Raw genomic sequence first — 24126 nt, 5'->3', positions numbered from 1 at the left:
AGGTTATTTGAGGTAATATAAAAAAGAAGGTCCTCTCTATTGGCCCAGTACACGCACATACACACATCTACTACAATAATATTGTTCATCTTCTTTTTGCATTCTTTGCTTTGCACTGCTCTTGACTTGAACGTCGGAGGACCTACATTAGAGACTTCTTCCCTAATTTTGACTCTAACGTTCTTAAGTGATCTATATTCGTGTGCGCAGGCTCGTGTTACTCACGGTGCGTCCTCTAACTCTAGGTCAAAGTCTTTGCCTCGTCAAAGTGCTCACCCTTGTCCCCGGCTCCCCTACTCGACTCAGCTTTTTAGATAGGATCAGATATAATTGACCGAATTAATTGATCTTTTCATCGATTCAATTTTTATAATAAAATTCATTGCTCATCCCTACTCATCAATATCAAAATGTTCCCTTTTTTTCAGTTCAATTACACAAAAGCAACATGGACAGGTACTCGAGACGATAACCTATTAATTTTTTGAAGTTGACATGAAGCATTCAGGTGGGCACTTGTTACTGGTGTTGCTCGCCATGAGAGTTGGGTTACTCAGAGACAGACTTGGAGTTCCAAATGAATTGCATCTTTATATTCACTACTGAATTCCAGTATCCAGTCTCCTTTACCAAAAGTGAAAGTGATATTTCAGATTCGGATGAAAAATTTGGAATGTTGATTGTTAGGGGAGGAGTCGTGTGCTCACTTTAGAATTTACCTGATGGCTGGTTGGTGGAGGTTCTCCAAGGATCATACCGGGCATTTTCAAAATTTAGTCTATTCGAAAAACTAAATACTTATGAAAAAAAAATGATATTTCAGTTGGCTGTCCTTTGAGAGGTTCAGAGGTAACCAAAGTCAATTGCACAAGAACAATTGCTCAACTCATTCTGTTAAAGCAGTGTTACTGCTTGTTAATGCTGCTAATGAAACTTGGGCTTCTCCTCAGTTGTCTTTATGCTCTGTGAATTTGATTTAGATGAATAGAAGTTTAGTCTCGCTTTGGAATATTTAGATTTATATTAAATCGCAACTTTTAATTGCGAACATGTATGGATGGGTGACTCTCCAATATTACATTAAACTTAGTTGCCTTGTCTTAGATCGGTTAGAGTAAAAATTGTTCAAATTGTCCGATGATAGTAATAGTAGTAAAAGTTGAAATCTGCTATTTCAATAGTTCCACACGGTCGATCCCACATCCATAAAAGATAAATTAAGATATTGTAGTTGACCAATATAGGATGACTTTTTTTCTCAATTTTATCGAGCTTTGAACTCTTATGTTATGATAGCAACTCTGTCTTGTACTAACCAACTCAATCCTTTCGTAAGGACTAGGGGTGTATTAGTACCGAGCCGAACTCTTGAATGTTTGAATATGACTAATTTATAATCAAGCCAAGCTAGAGCTAACGAATATATTCATGGCTCACGAGCATTCGAGCTTTTATCAAACCTAAATAAGCTTAATAAATATAAATTTAAATATTTATTAAAAATTAAATTATATATTTAGAAAAAATTATAATATTCTTATTAAAATTTATAATTTTATTCTAATAAATAAAGTTAATATATTTATCTATATTTTTAATACGTAGATAATTCAATATCAAAATTATTATTTTTTTCATTTAAAAGTTAATTAACTTACTAATGAACATGTTCACGAACTAACGAGCCGAGTATTATGAAGCTTGAGCTTGGTGTCCCAAAATTTTTTCCTAGTGTCCCAGAATTTACAAATTACAATATATATAAAAAGCTATCGAGCAGATTAGTCAAATGTTCCACCAAATTCTCAAAAAAATGGTAAGAGAAATATTGTAAGAGCTGTATCTCTCAAGCAAGATAACATAAATGTTCCAACAAATGCTAAACATCACAAAATGGCTTAAATAGGACATTAATCACAACACAAAAAGAAAGATCTTTGCCATGAAGAAAGCCCCAACTTTCACTGCATGCATATACACCATACTACTGGCATAGTCAAGAACATTATGAGCAATACCAGAAACAGATATCATACAAGTATTAGCATGATCGATCAGTGGAAAAAAGAATCAATCCAGACTCTCTTACCGGCATTAGATGCTATATGATCCACCATCTTACATTGAATTTCAGAAGGTAACTCCGAGATTCAATGAACATTTTGTGAAAAGGTTCGGCCTTTCAGCTTGAGACTGCGAAGCACTACAGATCAGCAAGCCAAAACCAAGCAAATGTGACCTTTTTAGTGGCGAAGATGGCGTTGCTCGTTTCACATGGTCGTCTCCAAAGAGTCGGGTTGGTCGAGCTTGTTGCGGAGTTCTGCTGATTGGCTCTGTTGGTCAAAAGGATATGCGCATGAGAAGCGTTTGACGGAATGTCCAGTTGAATAGAACGCGTGGTGAGATTGCGAGGGTACCTCGGCGACGAAGGCGGTAGAGACGGGGGAGCAGTCCGGCGGGGTCTCGAACAGGGAGAGGGCGAATCGCTTGTCGACGACCCCGACGTCGAAATGGATGATGCCCGAGGCCTGGTCGTCGAGGCGGATGGCGCGGACGAGGAACCAGAGGAAGAGGTCCTGAGCGGAGATGCCGGAGAGGGAGGCGATCTTGCCAGGGGAGATGGTACCGGATACGGTGGCGTTGTAGAGGACCTCGCCATCGAACTTGGCGGTACAGGGCGAGGGGAGGCGGACCTCGAAGCGACCGTCTCCGTTGATGCGGAATTCCTGGACGCCCTTGGGGAGGAGGCCGATGGGGAGCCCGTGGGAGCGGAGCACCTCGTAGGCATCGCCACCGTCATAGGCAGCAGTGGAGGAGACGAGGAGGAGGAGGCGGCGGAACATGTTGCGGGTTCGATTTGGCCAATTGAACTCCACCATAGAGAGAGAGAGAGAGAGAGAGAGAGAGGGGCAAGAAAGGGCGGAGTGGGAGGGGGAAGAAAAGGAGTGGGGGTGGTGGGTCCCGATCGGACGGGCCATGACGCAATAATAGAGCCGAGATGTTGAAAGTTTTTGGGCTTTTTTTGAAAAAAAAAATTAATACTTTGCCGCACAAAGATTTGAAAATTATACCGGAAACTCTTCATCACGCAACACGTTACAGCATACTATTATAACGGGTTAAAAACGCTGAAAAATATATATTTTCTAACTTAGCCGGTCTACGATATTTATAAAAAAAATTATATTCACGGTGTAAGATTAAAGAAAAATTGTTTTTAATATGAAAAAAATAGATTAATATAATTTAATTTTAGATTTCATTAAAATTAAATATTAAAAAATTTATATTTTTAATAAAATAATGAGATATTTAATTCTTATTTTTATAACTAGGTTTTTAAAACCGACCGATTTCTCCTATTAAACTAATACATGTGTTAGTGAGCTAGATCCTTCATATTAAATAGGATAATACAGAGAGATACGAGGGATGAAAAATTAATTTATAGAAAATAATTTTAATTTTTTAATATTGCACTTATTCTTATTTTTTGTAATAGGGCAAAATTTTAATATTTTTATAATTAATAATTATAAATGAACGCGTGCCGATAATGAACTTTTCTTTGTAAGGAATTATTTTAATTCTTTATATCAGATATTAAATTGATAAGATATCTTAGTCAAAAGATTATCTATAAATTAATAATGATGTGTCAAACTTAGATAATAATGTAATATTAAGATGACGTTCGAGAATTTTAATAATAAATTACCGTAAAAGGTTTCATTTAAATTAGTTAGTAAAGATTTAAATTCTTAATAAAATAAGTTAGATAGGAAGACAAATTGAAAAGTGTTTATGATTGTGAACGGACCACGTCTTTTGTTATTCAATTAGAAAAAAAAAGAAATATTCTAAAATACACAATAGTTGAAATTCGAGAAATATTTGTGAGTTAAGGAATTGTAGGATTGTGTCTATTTGATGTCAATCGGTTCGCACGGTTAGAGGGGAAGGAATGGAAAGAGAATGATTGATATATGAAATTAATAAATCATTTTTTTTAAAGAATGTGTAAAAATTCAATTAAATTAAATTAACTAATGACCAAATTCTCATGTTCGATCTATTCGAAATTTTAATTTTTTTCTTACAAAAATTAAATCGCTTCAGATTAATTTTTAAAATTTATTTTTTCTATTAATTGAATAGACAAAATAAACTAAATTTTTAGACCCTAATTTTTCCGAGACCAAAATAAACTTCCTTCCCTTTGAAAAAAATTTGAAATAAAAACCATCGAGATTTCAAAATTCAGAACAAAAGTAGACAACAGTCAAAATGAACAATTAACTGGCGGTTCTAACCATCATCCAACAGTACGAACACTTATCAAACCATCCGTTCACAATTATTTTCAAACTGAACCGTAATATAATAAGACGAGAAAAATATAATAAATTAACATTCTACCAACCGACCACCAAACCAAATTAAATATGTAGTTTTGAACTGAAGCTCGACAATCTGGTATCAAGATTCAAATATTTTTACAAGCATATGGCTAGCTTGATAATACAATGTAACTTGTATTGAGAAAAAAAGAAAAATCACTTCTGACTTGGAAATTTGAATTTTCAAAATTTACTTTATCGGGAAAAAAAATACATTGAGAAAGATTGCTATCGTGATGAACAGTTTATTGCCAGTAAAAAAAATAGACCTATAGAATCTATTATATAATGATTAAATAAATGAATTTTCTATAGAGTTAGCTTCTTAGTTGCCGAGGAAGTGTCATGTAGCATCCTTTTCTTCATCGATTTTTCTTTTACGAAATCAATATTTATCAACATTATTAATTCCATACTTGAGCATTTATAAACTTACCATCTTTTGCTACAACAATATCTATTTAAATCTAAATGCTTAAATCAAGTAAAATGCACTTATTCCAGTCACGAGAATCAAGAAACCTGCATGGCATTGCTCAAAATTCAAATATAAGTCGACCAGAATTCACCTTATTGCAGTCAATTTTTCCACAATAATCCTCCTCCAGAGCCATAATTCATACATCTTAAATTGAAAGCGTATGATCAAATTCAAATTTGAATCGAAGATTCCAATCGAGTACTGTCGACTTGGATGCTAAGTTTCTGAGCCTATAACGCATGAACTTAATTGAACGAAACCACAAAAGAAGGGACAACTATATGTGATACCAAAGTTTACATTGTACTTATATTTACAAAGTTATCACTCTGTAAGCTACGTAAATGCATCTCGATTTACATGATGTTGATGCAAATTAATTAGCAATTCAAAATGAGAAATATTCAAACCAAATATCAGTAACATAAACACTTTCAGTAGACAACGAAGCAGGCTTGTCAGAAGGCAGGTTTTTGTTTCAGGGCTTTGGCTGGGGCAATCGCAGGAATCCAAACAATGACTAGGATTCACAATGTGTGAGATGAGAATTTAAAATAAAGTAGTCAAGGGAGGATCCGACAAAATATAGCAGCATGAAGAGGATATGAACTGACCTTTAGGAACCCATCTCCATATGCATCAAAGAGGAAGAGGAAAATTAGACACATAGGATTGGTAATGTAGTTACCTAGACCTCCCATCTCTATTCAGGTTCTCCCAGCTAATCTCCTGTGAGCATTCTTTACATATTGTGCTGGATCCAGACTTTATGCCCTCGCACCTTAAGGTTAGCAAGTGGGCCAGATTGGTGCATTTCCTTTGGTTTGTGAGCCGACTCCTTGAACTGCTCTTGGCTAGTTGTGGAACTGACTGGGGCACAGTATTTTCACGAAGAGAATTCTTGTTGAGAACTCTCCGAGTATCATCGATCTCGGCTCTACTAACTTCCTCCCACTCCAGTGATCTCTGATAAATCTGCCAAGCCATATCTTGCTCCTCTTTAGTTAATCTCTCAGCCTCATTCTCTTGAAGAAGTGTCTCATGCTCATGGTAATTCGAGATCCATCTGTATTAAGATTAACACAAACAATTTAGAGTTTCAGCTATTTTTACCTGAAGGATCAAGGAATTAAAACGGAGACTATAAAGTGCAAATAGTTGTCCTAACATCATAGCCACGCAACAACACTTTTTTGATGGGATGATATTAGTGGAAAATAATCAAGCTCACTTTCCTATGAAGGATTGGACAAAGGACCGTGGACTCAAATAAGGAAATCAAAATGAAGAATAGTAAAATTCTATGAATTAATAAAATCTGATAATTAACCCTCAGATAAATAAGTATTGAACATCTATGACACTAGATACATACTGTACATCAACTTTCAAGCACCAGCATACATGATGCAAATTTTAGAGTCTACAAAATAACCTTTTTCAAAAAAAAAAAAAAAAAAAAAAAAAAAAGTGAAGCGCAAATGCTTCTCAAGCATGACCAAGCAAGAATATTAGCAAATTCGCTGGGCAGGCACAAAGCCTATTTTGGTAAAGCATAGTCTTCTTTCTTCTACAAATTCTCATTCTCCTCTCCATATCTTAAATCTACTCTTCATTTTTTGTTTTTTTTCCCCTTAACCTTTTGCAAACCAACCTGTTGCATGAAAGGATTCCCATGTTGAAAACGCCGGATGACATGCCATGAACCAACATGAATTGCCACTCCTAAATAACAATAATTAAACAGAATATTTGAAATCTTTATTTTAATATATTATAATATAGAGGTACTAAAAACCTGATTAGCATACATAAACCAAAACCTGAATGATAACTGACATATTTATGGTAGGCCGTTGAACTTTCCAAGCTATTTAGTCAAAAGTTCAAACTAAATTCATTAAAGCCTTCAAATTACAAGCAATGTTGGATTATCAACTCTAAAACATATTTATAGGCAAGGAAAAATGTGGCAAAGTAGGGAAAGCAGAAAGACAATACTACCGTGGATGATGTCTTCTGAGTAATCTGTCCATGAGGTTGTCAGTATTAACAAGAGAGTTCCTCGAACATCCAATTCCATTGGTTCTTTCATAATCTGAATTTACTAGACTAATATCTGCTGGCTCAGTCACATCTACATTTTCATCATCGCCAAAGTCAAAAAGATGAAGCATCTCCTCTTTTGACATTGTTCTATGTACTTGTTGTCTATCTACTACCCTAGCTGCAAGTCCTTCTTTAGTGACCTGTTCGAAATGTCAATAGCTGAGCCGAGTCCATTGTTCAAGAATAATCCCTACTGTAACTTGAGTAAAAGACAAAACTTCATTAATTATCCATCCAAGATTACCTGTCTCTTGTATATCTTTTCTTCCATGGTTCCGTGTGCCATCAAGCGGTAGGCATAGACAGGCTTGTTTTGCCCATATCTGTATGAAAGTGATACAGAAAATAACCAAATCTATAAAATATTTAACTGTAGAAATAAAGTTCTCTACAATAGTCATGCCTCCAAACTCGATATATCGCTTGTAGGTCGTATGTTGGATTCCATGAACCATCAACAAGGATCACACGGTTAGCAGAATGAAGATTGATGCCTAATGATCCAGCACGTGTGGATATCAATGTGCATTTCACTCGCCTATTGGACGGTTCATTGAATATCTCCACCAGCTTCTGCCTTTCAGAAGGCTGTGTGCTACCATCAAGCCTGTGTAGAGAAGGCATAACTTGTATCATAAAATGATAACAGCAGAGTTATGGTACTATAAGGAACTTGCCTGCATGAAGATAAACACAGGTTACATGATCATAATAATAATACTCTTTCCTCTTCCGTGAAAATAACCTGAGCCCTAAAGCACTTTCTTTACTGAAGTTCTTTATTACTAAAGGGTTAATAACTAAAATTTTTCAGTATTATTAGCATAATAAGAAATTTATCAGATATTTTTTACCAAAAGATTATATATATATTATTTCTACTTTCAAAAATTCCTTTTTGATACATTTGATTTTTATTTTATTATAATTTTGTTTATTTAATGGGGACCAAATGAAGTCTCATAATTTCCTTTGTTTGAAATTTATTATTTTTTGAAGTTTTAAAAAATTTCCAATAATATACCCAAGTTTCAGTAGGGTTGTAAACGAGCTAAGCAAACCAAAATTTTTGTTGTTCAAGATTTAATCGAGCAAAGCCAAATCAAACCTAAAATTTGTTTAAAAAATTGGTTTGATTTTTTTTCTTTTCTTTTTGAGCTTGATTTGATGTGGCAAAAGGTGACTTGCTCACCCCAAGTGCCCCTCACCGCTGAGATGGAGTAAATCATGTTGACCGAATGGCCTCTTTAGATGGGAGGAATTTTATTTCCCAAGAGATTGTTCTCCGGGGGGATTCGATCCCTTCTGATAATCTACCACCCAAGTACCAACTCAGTTATGCCCATGAGGGCACTTGAGCTTGATTTAAGCTTAAATTAAGCTTGGTTCTTTTAGATGTTATCAAACTTTTATATTTTAAACTTTTTTTATTAGTTAGTGAGCTTCATATTACTAGCTTTTGTTGTTCATTTTGAATCTTCATTTATTTACCAATCTATTTGATAAGATCTTTATTGACGAAAATAGTTCACAAGCTTTGTCTATGGGAATTATTCATGAACAATTCACAATCTCTCTTCACGAGCATACAAACTTAACACATGTATTCAAACTTCATTTAGTTCAATAAGGTGCTCAAGCTTAATCATCTAAATGACCTTATAGATACTGAGTGAACATAAACAAGCTCTACCTAATCGAAGACCAAGCTTACTCATGAACATTTAGCTGATTTACAACCCTAGGGTTCAAGCTCATTGACAATCCTAGGTTTCAGGTTTGATATCAATTGAAAAACATAATATGAAACATATCCAAACAATACTACAACAACAACAACAACCAAGCCTTTTCCCACTAGGTGGGGTCGGCTGTATGAATCCTTTTACGCTCTATCTCCTATTATATCATCATCTATATTTAAATAAATTTTATCTTGTTTTATTGTTGCTAACCAAGTCTTTTTTGGTCTTCCTCTTCCTTGTTCGATATGCATGTTTATCATAGTTTCACATCGCCTAACTGGAGCATTTATTGGTCATCTAAGTACATGTCCGTACCATCTTAAACGTGTCTCTCAGAGTTTTTTCTCAATAGATGCAACTCCGACTTTCTCTGTAATGCTTTCATTTCTTATTTTGTCCATCTCGTATGTCCACACATCCACCTTAATATCTGCATCTCTGCAACTCTCATCTTCTGCTTATGTGCTCAAGTCATAGCGCAACATTCAACTTCATATAACATAGCAGGCCTAACTGCGGTTTTATAAAACTTACCTTTAAGTTTAAGAGGTACTTTAAGGTCACATAAAACACTCGACGCTCCCCTCCATTTCACTCATCCTGCTTGTATTCTATGTAAGACATCTCTCTCAATCCCTCCATCGTTTTGCAAAAATAATCCAAAATATTTAAATCTCTCGATTCCAGACAATTCGTCCTCTCTTATCTTAACAATTATTTCATTACTTCTAATATTGCTAAACTTAAATTCCATTTATTCTGTCTTTAATCTACTAAGCTTAAAACATTTCCCTTCTAGTATTTCCCTCCAAGATTCTAGTTTACCATTTACTCCTTCATTCATCTACCAAAATAATATCATCTGCAAATAACATGCACCACGGTACTGTGTCTTGAATATGTGTAGTGAGTTCGTCCATAATTAGTGTAAAAAGATATGGACTTAGAGCTGATCCTTGATGTAACCCTATCTTTATTGAAAATACTTCAGTTACTCCGCCTGAAGTCTTTACTCTGGTCGTTACATTCTCATATATATCCTTAATTAGTTCAATATATGTTACGCTAACATCTCTCTTTTCTAAAATTCTCCATATAATTTTTCTTGGGACTCTATCATAAGCTTTTTCTAAGTCAATGAATACCGTGTGTAGATCTTGTTTTTGCTCCCGATATTTTTCAATTAATTGTCTAAGGAGATGTATAACTTCTATTGTCGACCTTCCAGGCATGAACCCAAATTGATTTTATGTCACTGTGGTCTCCTTACTTAATCTTTTTTCTATTACTTTTTCCCAAAGTTTCATAATATGACTCATTAGTTTAATACCCCTATAGTTTGCACAATTTTGTATGTCTCCCTTGTTCTTATATAAGGGAGCTAGAGTACTTATCCTCCATTGATCAGGCATTCTTTTCGTTTTCAATATCATGTTAAATAATTTTGTAAGTCATTCAATACCTTGTTTCCCTAAGCACTTCCATACCTCTATCGAAATATCATTTGATCCAACGGCTTTTCCATTGTGCATCTCATTTAAAGTTTGTTTTACTTCTCAAGTTTGAATTCTACGATAAAAATTAAAATTTCTATGCTCATTTGACCTAATTAAATTACCTAAGTTAAGTTGGTCACCCAAACGTTCATTAAAAAGTTGATGAAAATATCTCTTCCACCACTCTTTTATTTCTCCATCATTTACTAATACGCTATTACATTCATCTTTAATACATTTTATTTGGCTAAGATCTCTTGTTTTCCTTTCTCTTACTTTAGCTATTCTATAAATGTCTCTTTCCCCTTCTTTTGTATCTAATTTTCAATATAACCGTTCAAAAGTTTCATTTTTTGCTTCACTCACTACTTTCTTAGATTCTTTCTTGGCTATTGTATATTTTTTTAAGTTTTCCTCGTTCTTACAAATATATAATTCCTTATAAGCTATTCGTTTTTCCTTCACTTTCTCTTGTACTTTCTCAATCCACCACCAAGATTCTTTACTTAGTGGTGCATGTCCCTTTGACTCACTGAGTACACTCTTAGCTACTATTGTCAACTTTGATACCATCTTATCCCATGTTGTATTAGAGTCATCGTATATTTCACCTAATGCTTGTACTTCTACCTTCTCCTTGAATATATTTTGTTTTCCATCCTTTAACTTCCACCACTTTATTCTAGGAATTGTATATATTTTCTTTCTATTGATACTATGTTTGAGGCGTATATCCAACACTACTACCCTATGTTGGGTAGTTAAGCTTTCTCCAGAGATGACTTTGCAATCTTTACAAATCTTTCTATCCTTCTTCCTAACCATAAGAAATTCAATTTGCGATTTATTATTCCCACTTTTGAATGTGACTAAGTGTTCTTCTCTTTTCTTAAAAAATGTATTAGCTAATATAAGATCATATGCTATCGCAAAATCTAATATAGTTTTCCCTTCCTCATTCCTCGTTCCAAACCCATAACTCCCATGTACTCTCTCATATTCCTCATTTTTCACTCCGACATGTTCATTTAGATCACCTCCTATTAAAATCATTTCATTTGGTGGAATATTTTGTAATATTTCATCTAAGTCCTTCCAAAACCTTGATTTGGTAGCTTCATCTAATCCTACTTGTGGTGCATATATGCTAATTATGTTCATAGTTTCTTTCGCCACTATTATCTTAAGGGCTATAATTTTATCCCCTTTTCTAACTACTCCTACAATTTTATCCTTTAACAAATTATCTACAATGATACCCACTCCATTTCTTTCTTTACTCTTTCCAGTGTACCATAACTTAAAACCCGAGTTCTCTATCATCTTTGCCTTCTCGCCTATCCATTTTGTCTCTTGTACACACAACATACTAATTTTTCTCCTAATCATCATATCTACTATCTCCATTGATTTACTAGTGAGAGTTCCTATTTTCCATGTTCCAAATCTTAGATTATTAGTTTTCCTATTAAATTTGTTCTTATCTAACCTATGCTATGAGAACTTTTGCCTATTTATCACTACACCCAAGTTTTCATGGAGATGTAGCGGTCCTTGCTGAGACGTTATAGTCGGACCTGTAACGCGAACTCTTGCATATTTATCACTACACCCGAGTTCTGGAGATGTAGCGGTCCTTGCCGAGACGTTACAGTCAGACCCTGCAACACGTTCCTTCCGGGGAACAACCTAGCATTAGCACAATAATTTAATAGAAGCATTCATTGAATATTTGTCATAGTTTGACGCTGGCTGGCAACCTAACGCAACCCTCCTCCTTTATCCGGACTTGGGACCGGCCATGACCGGTCATCATGGGCTAAGCTAAAGATAGAAAGAAAAGAAAAGTAAATTAAGTAATTCCACATTTTCAAATCAACCATTTAACTTAGGCATTCACAACTTAAATATAATTGTAATTTAACTTAATAATATTTATAAAAAAATAAAATCACAACTTTCCAAATCTTTTGTATTTTCTATCATCATTCAATTTTTTATTAAAATAATCCATGAATTTACAATTGACAAGTTAAAGTTATCCAACACTTATTATCTAATTGGATCTTGTTTCTCTTTTTAATGTTTCCTATTTATAACAAATTAAAATGAGACTTAAATATCAATGAGCATATGTTGGGAAATGACCATGTAAGAAACCATGTTAAGTTGATTTTCCTTGGATTAACTACTACTAATTAATTATTGTGGAGGCAAGTAAAAAAATAATAATAAATTCATAAAGAGATATAAATATTATCATAATAAATTATTGAGATATGTAATTATCATTATCATAATCATTGATAAATATAAAATAAGAAACATTATACAATTTATTATTAAACTTAAATATAGCATTTATTACCTTATGGTAAAGAGAAATCAAGAGACTACACACTTGTCATTAGATAGATACACTTAGCAACATAAGATTTGAGAGGAAACCAAAAACATTACACTTGGCACTAAAATAGGGTGCTTGGCTATAGATAATCGATTATTTACAGAGTAGCTCCACACCCTAAGTCATAACTAAATTGATAAATACCTGTTACACATTGCTTTTAAGCATGTATAGAGTATTTAGGTTGCCATGCCATCAACTTAATATAAGATGAAATTTTAAATGGGCTACATAGATCATCAATGAAAAGTATAGAGAATATGATACATATGTTACAACACTAGAAGTATAGGATAATTGAAGCTTGTGCACGGTTAACATTGTAAACAAAAATGGCAAAAGTATCTATCTTTTATTAATAAAAAAGTAACTCAATTATTCAGAATTAGCAGCATTTCCAATATAAAATCCTGTAAATAGTCATGCCATACCTATACCAATCCTTGCCTTGCTTCCAAAACTTCCCTTCGCACTCCTTGCGTGGTAATTTTGACAGATACATTTCTATCAAATCTAGAGTAGTCAAACTTTGGCTGAAAATTAGAACCTTGTCACCTATTTCAGAACTCATTGTAAGGATATCTAATAGCAAAACCATTTTTCCACTGTAATCAACTTCTTGGTAAATTTTATCATCTATAAGATCTTCCCACCAACCAATTTCCTGTAACCGTTAAAACCTTTTTAGAGGAAAATAAAGGTCAATCATTACCATGAATACATTATGAGAAATGTAAATGAGGTGTATATTTAAAGGAAGTGAACAGAAAAAGAGTGTAAGAAAATGTAGAATAAAATGTAGTGTTCCCTCCAAACTTCAGGCAATTTTGTGGACTGTGGTCCCAAAGAAATTCATTGTTACCAATCAAAAGGTCTAAATCCACTCAATTGCAGTACCACAGTCTAATATATGTTTTTCAAGCAACATTGCCGAAGCCATCAATCAATGAGAGCGGGAATTTGTAAGGCGACCAAAGAAAATATTAATCAATGTAACAAAAATGATTTAATGGATTGAATATTACTAGTGACAAAGTCTTGTGTTGATCTCAATGGAGAATGATAAGATTCATGTAGCCAGCTCCAAATAATAGCAACAAACACAACTTTTGTTGGGTCGAATTTGGTTAACGGGCCCTCCAGGGTTGCTGTTTGTGCTTCTGATGAAAACAGAGGCAACCAGCTGAGTTGGATGGGATTGGCCAAATCCAATCCCAATCTCATAGATCTCAGATGAAACATCATAATCCCATGAAAATTGAAATAAAAAACAAGAAATTGTTTGATTCAATCAAAAAAATGGAATTATTCAATTGGAATCAGAATACATCTTTGAATTGGCTGAAATCTGCCCAATTTAAAATGTAAATTGAAAGTCAATGAGAACAATGACAACAACAACAACAACCAAGCTTTTTTCCACTAGGTGGGGTCAGCTGTATGAATCTTTTTACGGCCATTGAGCTCTATCTCCTATTATATCATCATATATATTTAAATAAATTTTATCTTGTTCTATTGTTGCTAACCAAGTCTTTTTTGGTCTTCCTCTTCCTCATTTGATATGTATGTTTATCATAGTTTCACATCGCCTAACTGGAGGATTTATTGGTCGTCTTACATGTCCGTACCATCTTAAACGTGTCTCTCGGAGTTTTTCCTCAATAGATGCAACTCCAACTTTCTCTCTAATGCTCTCATTTCTTCTTTTGTCCATCCTCGTATGTCCACACATCCACCTTAACATCCTTATCTCTGCAACTCTCATCTTCTGCTCGAGTCATGGCCCAACATTCAGCTCCATATAACATAGCAGGTCTAACTACGATTTTATAGAACTTACCTTTAAGTTTAAGAGGTATTTTACGGTCACATAAAACACTCAATGCTCCCCTCCATTTCACCCATTCTACTTGTATTCTATGTAAAACATCTCTCTCAATCCCTCCATCGTTTTGCAAAAATGATCCTAAATATTTAAATTTCTCGGTTCCGGGCAACTCGTAATCTCCTATCTTAATAATTGTTTCATTACTTCTAATATTGCTAAACTTAAATTTCATATATTCTGTCTTTAATCTACTAAGCTTAAAATCTTTCCCTTCTAGTGTTTCCCTCCAAGATTCTAGTTTAGCATTTACTCCTTCACGTGTTTCATCTAACAAAATAATATTATTTGCAAATAACATGCACAACGGTACTGCAAAAAAAGAGGAGAATATGTGAGAGATGAAAACCAATGGTCCTTGAAGAGATAAGCTCAAGGATGATGGGAGCAAGAGATAAGTTGAAGGGATTTGATGAAGGAGAACGACATATTCGAAGAGATAAATTTAAGCATACATCCTTCATAACTCTGTCTCAAACAGAATTTAATGAACACTTGTTAAGTTTAGGAAGTGAATCATCCTCTCAATCTCCATAAGTTCAAGGACACAACTCAAAAGACAATTTCCTAGTCATTACTCACCTCCAACTTTCTTCTCTGTGGCAAGCTGGCTTGGGGAGGATGCATTATTGCAGCAGGGGAAAGCAGTAATTAGATCTTATTAAATATGTATATAATATCAGTTTGTTGTAATATAAATTATGTAAGGTTTGTTGTAATATTAGCTTTTTTGATATTTATAGTTTATTATAATACTAGATATGTAAAGTTTGCTGTAATAATATTAGTTAACTTGATATAAAAAGTTAATTATACAAGGTATTATATAATAGCTGATAAGGTAATAACACCAATGACAAGGTGTACATACATTTCAAGTCGGAATTAGTCGGAAAGAAACAGTGTCATGCGTATCAAGCATACTGATGCATTGTGACTTTAGCTATGGAGGAGTAAAAGGAAGTGGAAAAGAAGGAAGAGTAGAAGATAAAGAAGATTAAGAAGACGAGAAAGACAGGAAAGGAAGGGATAGCACTAACCTGTGATACCCCTAATCAATCACAAGTAGAGAAATTGAAGTCAAAGTCATTCTATGTTTTCTGAATGGCATAGGCGTCATCGAGTGAGATTTGTAAGTGATGGCGCCGCGAATGACATTCATATGTGATAGTGGTTAGCATCATTAGCCATGTTGTTGTTTCATGCCCTCATTTCATTGCAGTTGTTGCCTTTGTCGAACATGGAGGAAAGAATAACAACCACTAAGAGATAAGATGTTCAAATGATGTTAGGGATTATCACATGGCGGTCAATTGGTAGAGTGATGAATTTCACTCATGATCAACAGCAAATGTATCATAAATTGTGTATTAGTATGCAAAACAGCAACCTTAGCTAATATATGAGATGCAATTATTAATAATTTGATATTATGAACCATATTATTAATAAATGATATATTTGTTACAAATTACTAATACATAAGATAAGCAAGCATTTGATAAATATTAAATGATAGTACTAATTATTATAATAACAGTACCTAATAAAATATCTTCATTAACATTATAATATTTGATTACTCTGTTTTGTGGGTGTATGTCAGACATGCTCTAAGAGTGTTTGGGAGATGTTACCGTAGGAATAGGGTATTAACGAAGGCTTGGTACTTCACGTTGTCTTCGTTAATACACTGTATGGAGAGCTAGGAATAAATATATCTTTGAGGGTGAGCAATTAAGTGTTGAGAGGATATTCAGTGTCATGTATTTAGGTCTTTAGGGGTGTACTATGATTTGATACCGCATCAGTCATAAACCACTATAGACCATTTTCTTTACTCCATGAAATTTTTTCTTATAAAAAAATATATATATTTGATTACTATTGAAAAGTATAAAAAAATAATATCCACGATTATATAATTCCATTAATTTGAATCTAATAATAAGTGGCATAAATAATAATAGTGATTAATCAAATTATTTGTGTGATTAATACTGAATAAAATAATACAATTATATGCGTCCTTATTTATCAGATATAAATTGATGACTCTATGATTAATTATATTAATTATAATCCAGTAGTGTTCAAGCATCATTAATCTGAACTTTTTATAAATATATAATATCTCAATGCTATTAAATCTCATTCATAATACTTAATAATATTTTCTGCATCTTCTTACCACATTATTTGATTAGTTATATTGATAGTTCAATCAATATTACAAGATTGTGCTAGTAGTAGTGTATGATAACAATGCAATAACAAAAGTAGTAATCGTTTAAAAATACCAATGTCATAGTGACAACCATAGCAAAGACAAAATGAAATTGAAGATGAATTGAGGTTAGGATTCTAGAATCATAAAAAAGTACATGTATCATTATTTATAATCTTCAGTCTAAGTATTCCTTAAAAAGTTTTCTTTAGAAATGATCCAGACAAGAGTGGGCACCTTTGGAGGGATTTTGAATTCCACTAGATGGTCTCTTTCATTCACCATTCTCATGTATTCTTGAATTTGAAGGTACCACCTGGATTAGGAAACCAGTTATAATTGGCATTGTTTCATCTGACCATCTTTGGTTATACAACTTGGTTATCATCAGCAGTCCACAGTCTTTCTAGGCATTTAAATTAAACCATAATTGGTACTCCATAGTCCATATTGTCCAGCAAAGATATAATGTGTGGCATTGGAGCAGTTTTGTTTGAAATCAAGGAGGTTATCTGCTATCCTACCCATTTGCCAAAGCTTGAGTTGCCTCGTCAACTGTGCATCTTCCAATGATTATAATGCCAAAAGAATGCTTTTAGGAGAGCTTTTCTCAGAAGATGTTCTCCTTGAGAGCACCTTTCTCCTCTTATTAATTTTAGGAGTTCCTTTTAAGGCAAAGAAATTATTTTATCTGTTTAACAATTTATATTTCTTACTTTTCTTCTCCAAAGTGAAGGGGAACCTTGGCGTAACGGTAAAGTTATTGTCATGTAACCAAAAGGTCATGGGTTCGAATCTTGAAAATATCCTCTTCAAAAAATAAGGTAAGGCTGCATACAATAGATCCTTCCCTGGGACCCCGCATGGTGGGAGCTTCGTGTACCGGGCTATTTTTTTTTTTTACTTTTCTTCTCCAAAGTAACAACGAACTGGAAGTTTCATCTCCAAAAATTTTCATTCTTTCCCAACCAACTCTCCCTATTATTATCCTCCTAACAATGCCTGACAGGAGGTTGAGAGATAGTGTAGATCATCATAGTGGTCATGGAAGATGGTGAGGTTGTTGAATGACACTCACTGTGAAAAAAATGAGACATGTGAAGTAAAGTGTCATCAACAAGCTTCCACCAAGTCAGTCCTTCACATTTTCCAACCAAGCTCATCCTGATCAACCCTCAAGGATGATCTTCTTAGAAGTAGGCCCTCAACGACAAACCTACTGTATTAGTGTATTGAGTGAAGAACTGAAGATTCATGTTTGCTTCAGTTACAGTCTTGAGAGAGTGCATCATTGTAGCATCTAGCCCCTTGGCCCATGAAGGTACTTTCACTGCCCACATGGCCCTACATGGGCAATCCATGTTTCTCACTTTTTGAAGGTCTCTCTCCCCATCTTTATCCTTCTGCTTACTATCTATTAACAAACATACTGTAATGAATTGTTTTATAATATCCACTATCAACTATGCTTTCATCCACATCCACAAGTGAGAAGGATGATCACCATAGGGCACATATAGACTATATCAGCTGGTTGTTGTTCTTAATTCATCCCCCTTACTAGTTGAGGTCTCTCCTTGTGCAAAATCTATAGAAGAGAGTTCCCAATTTGTCATGTCTTTGGGATCTTGAATCTGAATTTTGTTAATCAGGAAACCATTTAAGATAACTAGCGATCAATTTGTAATCTTTATTTATGACTTTCCTAGATGTAAAGACATAATGAAATATTTTCACCCTCTTCATCCATTTATGTACAGCTAAAAACAAGTTTGGTGTTTCCATTTGGATATTGAGAAGTGGAAATGCCAGAGGACTACTCACTTCTCATGCCTGTTCTTTCTAGTTAAGGAATCCCCACTAGGGATCTTTTCACAAGCAGACAGACTCTGCACGAGCATGAAGTACTATCCAACAAGTTAATAAGCGGATAGTTTATGTGCTCTTTCTTGATACACCAACCAACTAACCATTGGCTCAGCTCCAATGGGAAAAAAGAAAGCGTAAAAGACCAGATGATTATTTATTCTCTCAACATTTTTCTCACTTATGCTCTAATTCTCACAGACAAAATACTCTCTGTTATTCTTTAACATTCAAAAAAATCCTACTAAAGAACCAAAGAGCATAATGTTGGTACAATTAATTTTGTGAAGGATCATCTAGTGTAAGTGTTTCTTGAGCAAGCAAATGTTGTTACTTAGGATAGTATGTATTTGGTCTGATGTTTAGTAGGCTAGGAATCACCAGCAGTATAAATAAAGTTAATGAGCAGTTTACCACCAAAAACAATTCAGAACCATTATTTACAACAAAAGGCGCCCCTCAAAAACCAGTACTTGGAAACCACAGCCTTATTTCCATTCCAAGAAAAGCAAGTTGACATCAGCTAGTGAAGCGGGAGAATAAGATTGAGTATCATCTCATTTCTTTCATAATTAACTATTTTTGTAGTAAAAAGAGAAGCTATAGTGGCTAGTAGCTAACAGGATATCAATATTGGTCAAAAAGTAAAAGATAAAACACTAGAAAAAAAGATTGTTTCTGGAGGACAACCATGCTCGAACTCAACATTACCTAGAACCTAGATAGCTATATTAACTATGTTAGATGTTCTTTTCCCACAAAAGTAAAAATTCAACAAAGATATCAAGAATTTGAATAAATTATAGATTTCAAGAGAATAGGACGAGATACATATTAACTAAAACCAATAAAAATTATCAAGACAATATATTTTACAGAACTATAAATAGAGAACTTCTCTAGTGAAAACTAACAAGGGGAATTATACAGAACCATTAATACAAGAAGTATACCACCTGCGGAACAAAAATGTTATCATTTCCCTTGCACGGTAAGTCGTCCTTTAACCTTTGCTTGTCTGTCCATATGGAAAATGTCAAATGTTTCACCTATCTAGCTAGAATAGCTCAACTATAAAGCTTATTTAACATCCAAAAAAAATGAACAGACTAGTAAAATTATACAACTCAGGAAAAATCACATGCAATGAAGGCAAAGGTATGTAGCAAAATCCAAGGAAATAATAAAATTAGAAGAATGTATTGCTTAGTTCACCTTAATCAAAACATGCTAAGACTATTTAAGCACATAATATAGAACCACGCTAACCATTGGCTACACTAGGTTACTTGTTACTTGGATCTAACAGTGAGTCGCACAAATATGGATGCGTCTGCTACAGTTGTTTCTAAAGAAGTTTACCTGTTACCTATAAGAGTTCCAAAAACAACTAATCTGGGATGCAAGCCAGGATGAAAAATGTTGAGGCTTGCATTAGGTATAGATAGCTAGTGCCACAATGCGTTTAAATCTATGAGCATGAATCAATTTATTTTATGACATGGGGCCTTCACCACCTGAATACCTTGATAGGCAAAGGGTGAGATAAGAGATCACCAAAAGTGGCCTATCACATCAATGCCCAGATGTGATACAAAATTATTGATGCGATCATTCCCCAAGTGGTCCAGTATGATCTTAGATTCAATGTTTGTGTAAAGGGTTAAAGTTAGGCCTTACCTTGTGTATTTGATATATGTATTTGAGTGTGCAGGGTCTTGCATAAACACACAGAACATAGAGAACTCATGGCTCCACGAGGTCAAGTGATGGATGTTGGCTTGTCGGGGCCACGATGGCACACTTGGTGACTTGGAGGACCAATGAGATCGAAGAAGGATGACATGGAACATCCAAAGAACCGCACGAGGAGCACTGAGGTGGTGTTGGAGTATCTCTAGAGCAATGACCTGCCACATCAGGTCAACAGCTTGATGGGTAGCGGTCCTTGAGAGATTGAAGAAGGTTGCATGTAGCAAACCGAGGGATCACAGGACAAGGAGCATCGAGACGAAGTTTGAGGGTGAGCATTCGGTTAATTCGGTCCATAAATTAACCGAATTAACCGAAAACCGATTTAATGTTGACTAATCGAATCAAATCAAAGTTTTACTAAAACTGAATTAACCGAATTAGTTATTTCAATTAACACTGAATTAACTAAATTTGTTTAAAATAACAATAAAAAGAATTTATACAAAATTAATATCAAATTAACCGAATGTTCACCCCTTCACGAGGATAGCCGATGGAGGCGAACTCCATGGATAAATGGATGAAGGATGGCATGTGGAGGAGTTGAGAGCTTGAGCGCATCCTAGGGAACAAGCAACCTAATGTTAGATGGCTGAGGGATGAAATCAAGCTACGATGATTAACTTTTGGTGAGTTGTGAGTCTTGAGTCATGCACCCAAACAAAAACCTAAGATATAACTTAACATAGGCGAACACGATCTTAGAAGTGGTCGTAGTCATTGTTATAAGTCGACTAATATTGGAGATCAATTGATTTGTGGTTGAAAAACCCAATATCCCGAAGTGTTACAGGGTTTGGGATTTGAAGAGTTGACTAGTATGGAATCTAGTAAACTACTGGTTGAATCAACTAATGAAACACGCAATCAATTGAAAAGTCAAACTCCTAAAGTTGTAGTTATGTTTAGAACCAATTGACTGATGTAGAATTGAGTTGCCTTAGTCAATTGGGACAGTCGACTTGGTTCAAGGAACCAATGAATAGAATAGTTCTATTTGTGGCTGAGTCGACTAAGCATCTGCCAACAATAATAAATTTTTATTTCCTAATATGGAAAGTAGAAAAGAGTTGTTACTACAACAAAGTCAAATCATGACAGAGCAACCAATTGATGATGCAGACTAAACGACTATTGGGCGGCATACATACTTATTTCGAAAGCTATAAACGGAGTGGTGAAGAATTCTAAGGTTAGCAAAATAGGTGTTGAGAGTGATCCACCGATGGATCAATTGTGGAGTAGGATCTGCATGGAGGAGCAGCGCCCTCCCTACTCTTGGTGCGGGTGATTTGGTAGTCCTCCTACTAAAGACGATGGCAATTACTTTTGGTATGTGTAACCCCTTTCCCTAGCCATAATCTAGTGCTACATGTTCGACATTGTAGCAATCAACAATGTGGGACTACCTAATTAAGGTTGGCAATGTCTCAATGATCTTTTTTCCTTTTTGATTTGGGCAACCAACATTTTAATTTAGGGGTAAAATTTTGAGTTTGTCATTCTTAAATAATTTCAAGCAAGACTAGGTTAGCTTTTATATATTTCTAGTAAGTTCTTAGACAATTAATTGAAAAATATTGGGAGCAAAAATAAGATCTACACATGGTATTCATTGACTTAGAAAAAGCTTATGATAGAGTCCCAAGAAAAATTATATGAAGAATTCTATAAAAGAGAGGTATTAAGAATATGTACGAGGATGTAACAACTAGAGTAAATATTTCATGTGAAGTAACTGAAGCATTTCCAATAAAGACAGGATTACATCAAAGATCAACTCTAAGTCCCTATTTTTTTACACTAATTAAGGGTGAACTCACTGCACACATTCAAGACACAGTACCGTGATGCATGTTGTTTGCAGATGATATTGTTTTGATAGATGAAACACGTTAAGGAGTAAATACTAAAACTAGAATCTTAGCGGGAAACACTAGATGGGAAAGGTTTTAGGCATAATAGAATAAAAACAGAATATATGGAATTTAAGTTTAGCAATATTAGACATAATGAGAAATTGTTAAGATAGAAGATGATGAGTTGCCCAAAACCAAGAGCTTTAGATATTTAAGATCATTTTTTTAAAATGATGGAGGGATTGAGAGTGATGTCTTATATAGAATACAAGTAAGATGGTTGAAATAGAGGAGAGCGTCAGATGTTTTATGTGGTCGTAAAGTACCTCTAAAACTTAAAAGATAAATTCTACAAAACTGCAGTTAGACCTGTCATGTCATATAGAGCTGAATATTGGGTTATGACTCGAGCATATGAGCAAAAGATGAGAGTTGTAGAGATGATAATGTTAAGGTGGATGTGTGGACATACGAGAACGAACAGAATAAGAAATGAGAGCATTAGAGAGAAAGTCGAAGTTGCATCTATTGAGGGAAAACTCCAAGGGACACGCTTAAGATGGTACGAGCATATACTTAGACGACCAATGAATGCTCCAATTAGGCGATGTGAAACTATGATAAGCACGCATATCAAACGAGGAAAAGGAAAACAAAAAAAAGACTTGATTAGTAACAATAAAATAAAATTTATTTAAATTTAGATGAAGATATAGTAAGAGATAGAGCTCAATAGCGTACAAGGATCCATATAGCCGACCCTATGGGATAAGGCTTGGTTGTTATTGCTGTTATTTAATTATTGGAGATTAATAGCGGAAAATGAGAAACAACCGGAGGTGGAATTGAAGCGAAAGTTATATTGTTTGGGATTATGGGGTGTTGTATTCCTAAGAAAAAAGAGAATGAATCACATGCAAATTATGTACGAGGCTTATTAGGGGAGGAGTTTATCAGATGAAACATCATATTGCGGGTATTGTTGGACAAGTTGAAGCATGTCCTAAAGCATCTGAAGAAGACAAAAAGAGTAAGAGCTTATCTTGAAAACAGCAAGAATAAGAAGCGAGAAATGGTGGAAGAACTAAAAGAAGCAATGGCGGAAGTAAATATAGATGTTGATGTAGAGGATGATGATTGTAATGGAGGGAAACTCTTCTAAAAAGAAATCAAAGCACCTTGGGCCTATTGATAAGTGGGCATCCGTAATTGATCCAACAAAGGCAAGACAACAAAACATAAATGATGCATTGAAGTTAAAGTTTACAAATGATGTATATGAGTACCTTGCAAGATTGATTTATGAGGCAGAATTCCTTTTCAAGCAATTGACAATCAAATTTTTAGACAATTTGTAGAGGTGGTTGGCCAATTTGGGTTTGGGCTATATAAACCTCCAAGTCAATATCTTCTAAGAGAGCTACTTTTGAAGCAAGAAGTTGAGAGAACCAAATTATCTCTAAAAAAACATTAAAAAGGGTTGATTAAAAACATATGCTCAATTATGACGGATACATGGATGGCGCAAAGGAAAAGCATTATGAATTTATGTGTTAATTGCAAACTAGACATTTCATTCCTTGTTTCTATTAAAGAATACATGGAGGTACACACCGAGGCTTATATCTTCGAGTTTGTGGAAAAATATATCAATGCAATTGGCCTTCGACATATTGTTCAAGTAGTGGCGAGCCATGCAACAAACAATATGGCAGCGGCGGAGGTGTTGAAGGTTACACAACCTCAAATTTTTTGGACCTCTTGTATGACTTATACAATCAATCTCATGCATGAAGTAATTGGAAAGCTACCCAAGTTTAGCGGAATGATTAAGAAAGCAAAGGCCCTAATAATATTCATCTATGCACATCGTAGAACTTTGGATATTACGAA

General features: G+C 34.5%; 2 protein-coding genes across 8 annotated transcripts in view; both read right to left on the bottom strand.

Annotated features, from left to right (window-relative positions):
• Positions 1–1792: 1792 nt before the first annotated feature.
• LOC122015770 lies at positions 1793–2915 on the bottom strand. Its single transcript, XM_042572796.1, has 2 exons — positions 2418–2915; positions 1793–2333 (listed from the first exon to the last, which is right to left on the bottom strand). Exons 1-2 carry the CDS (start codon positions 2877–2879, stop codon positions 2271–2273), a joined length of 525 nt encoding a protein of 174 aa, XP_042428730.1. The 5' UTR covers positions 2880–2915; the 3' UTR covers positions 1793–2270.
• Positions 2916–5130: 2215 nt separating this feature from the next.
• LOC122015595 (protein CHROMATIN REMODELING 20-like) overlaps positions 5131–24126 on the bottom strand; it is an 81331-nt gene continuing 62335 nt past the window's right edge. For 6 of the 7 annotated variants that reach the window (XM_042572571.1, XM_042572572.1, XM_042572570.1 and 3 more), the window contains 6 exons: positions 19576–19637; positions 13070–13302; positions 7394–7597; positions 7235–7313; positions 6886–7130; positions 5131–5947 (listed from right to left, as the gene is read on the bottom strand). In XM_042572571.1, the coding sequence (XP_042428505.1) occupies positions 5566–5947; positions 6886–7130; positions 7235–7313; positions 7394–7597; positions 13070–13302; positions 19576–19637 (1205 nt within the window). In that variant the 3' untranslated portion in view covers positions 5131–5565. The remainder of the gene's footprint in view (positions 5948–6885; positions 7131–7234; positions 7314–7393; positions 7598–13069; positions 13303–19575; positions 19638–24126) is intronic. The other variant, XR_006120936.1, reaches the window with a different exon arrangement.

The sequence above is a fragment of the Zingiber officinale genome, chromosome 8B (genome assembly GCF_018446385.1).
Source record: "Zingiber officinale cultivar Zhangliang chromosome 8B, Zo_v1.1, whole genome shotgun sequence".
NCBI lineage: Eukaryota > Viridiplantae > Streptophyta > Magnoliopsida > Zingiberales > Zingiberaceae > Zingiber > Zingiber officinale.
Note: the sequence above shows the minus strand (reverse complement) of the source record. Positions and strands in the feature narration are given on the sequence as shown.

Excerpts from the sequence above, each read along its gene's own strand:
- LOC122015770 (XM_042572796.1), bottom strand. The coding sequence starts at position 2,879 with ATGGTGGAGTTCAATTGGCCAAATCGAACCCGCAACATGTTCCGCCGC. Across the intron at positions 2,334-2,417 it reads CTACCGCCTTCGTCGCCGAG|AGCCAATCAGCAGAACTCCG; the intron begins GTACCCTCGCAA and ends TTTGACCAACAG.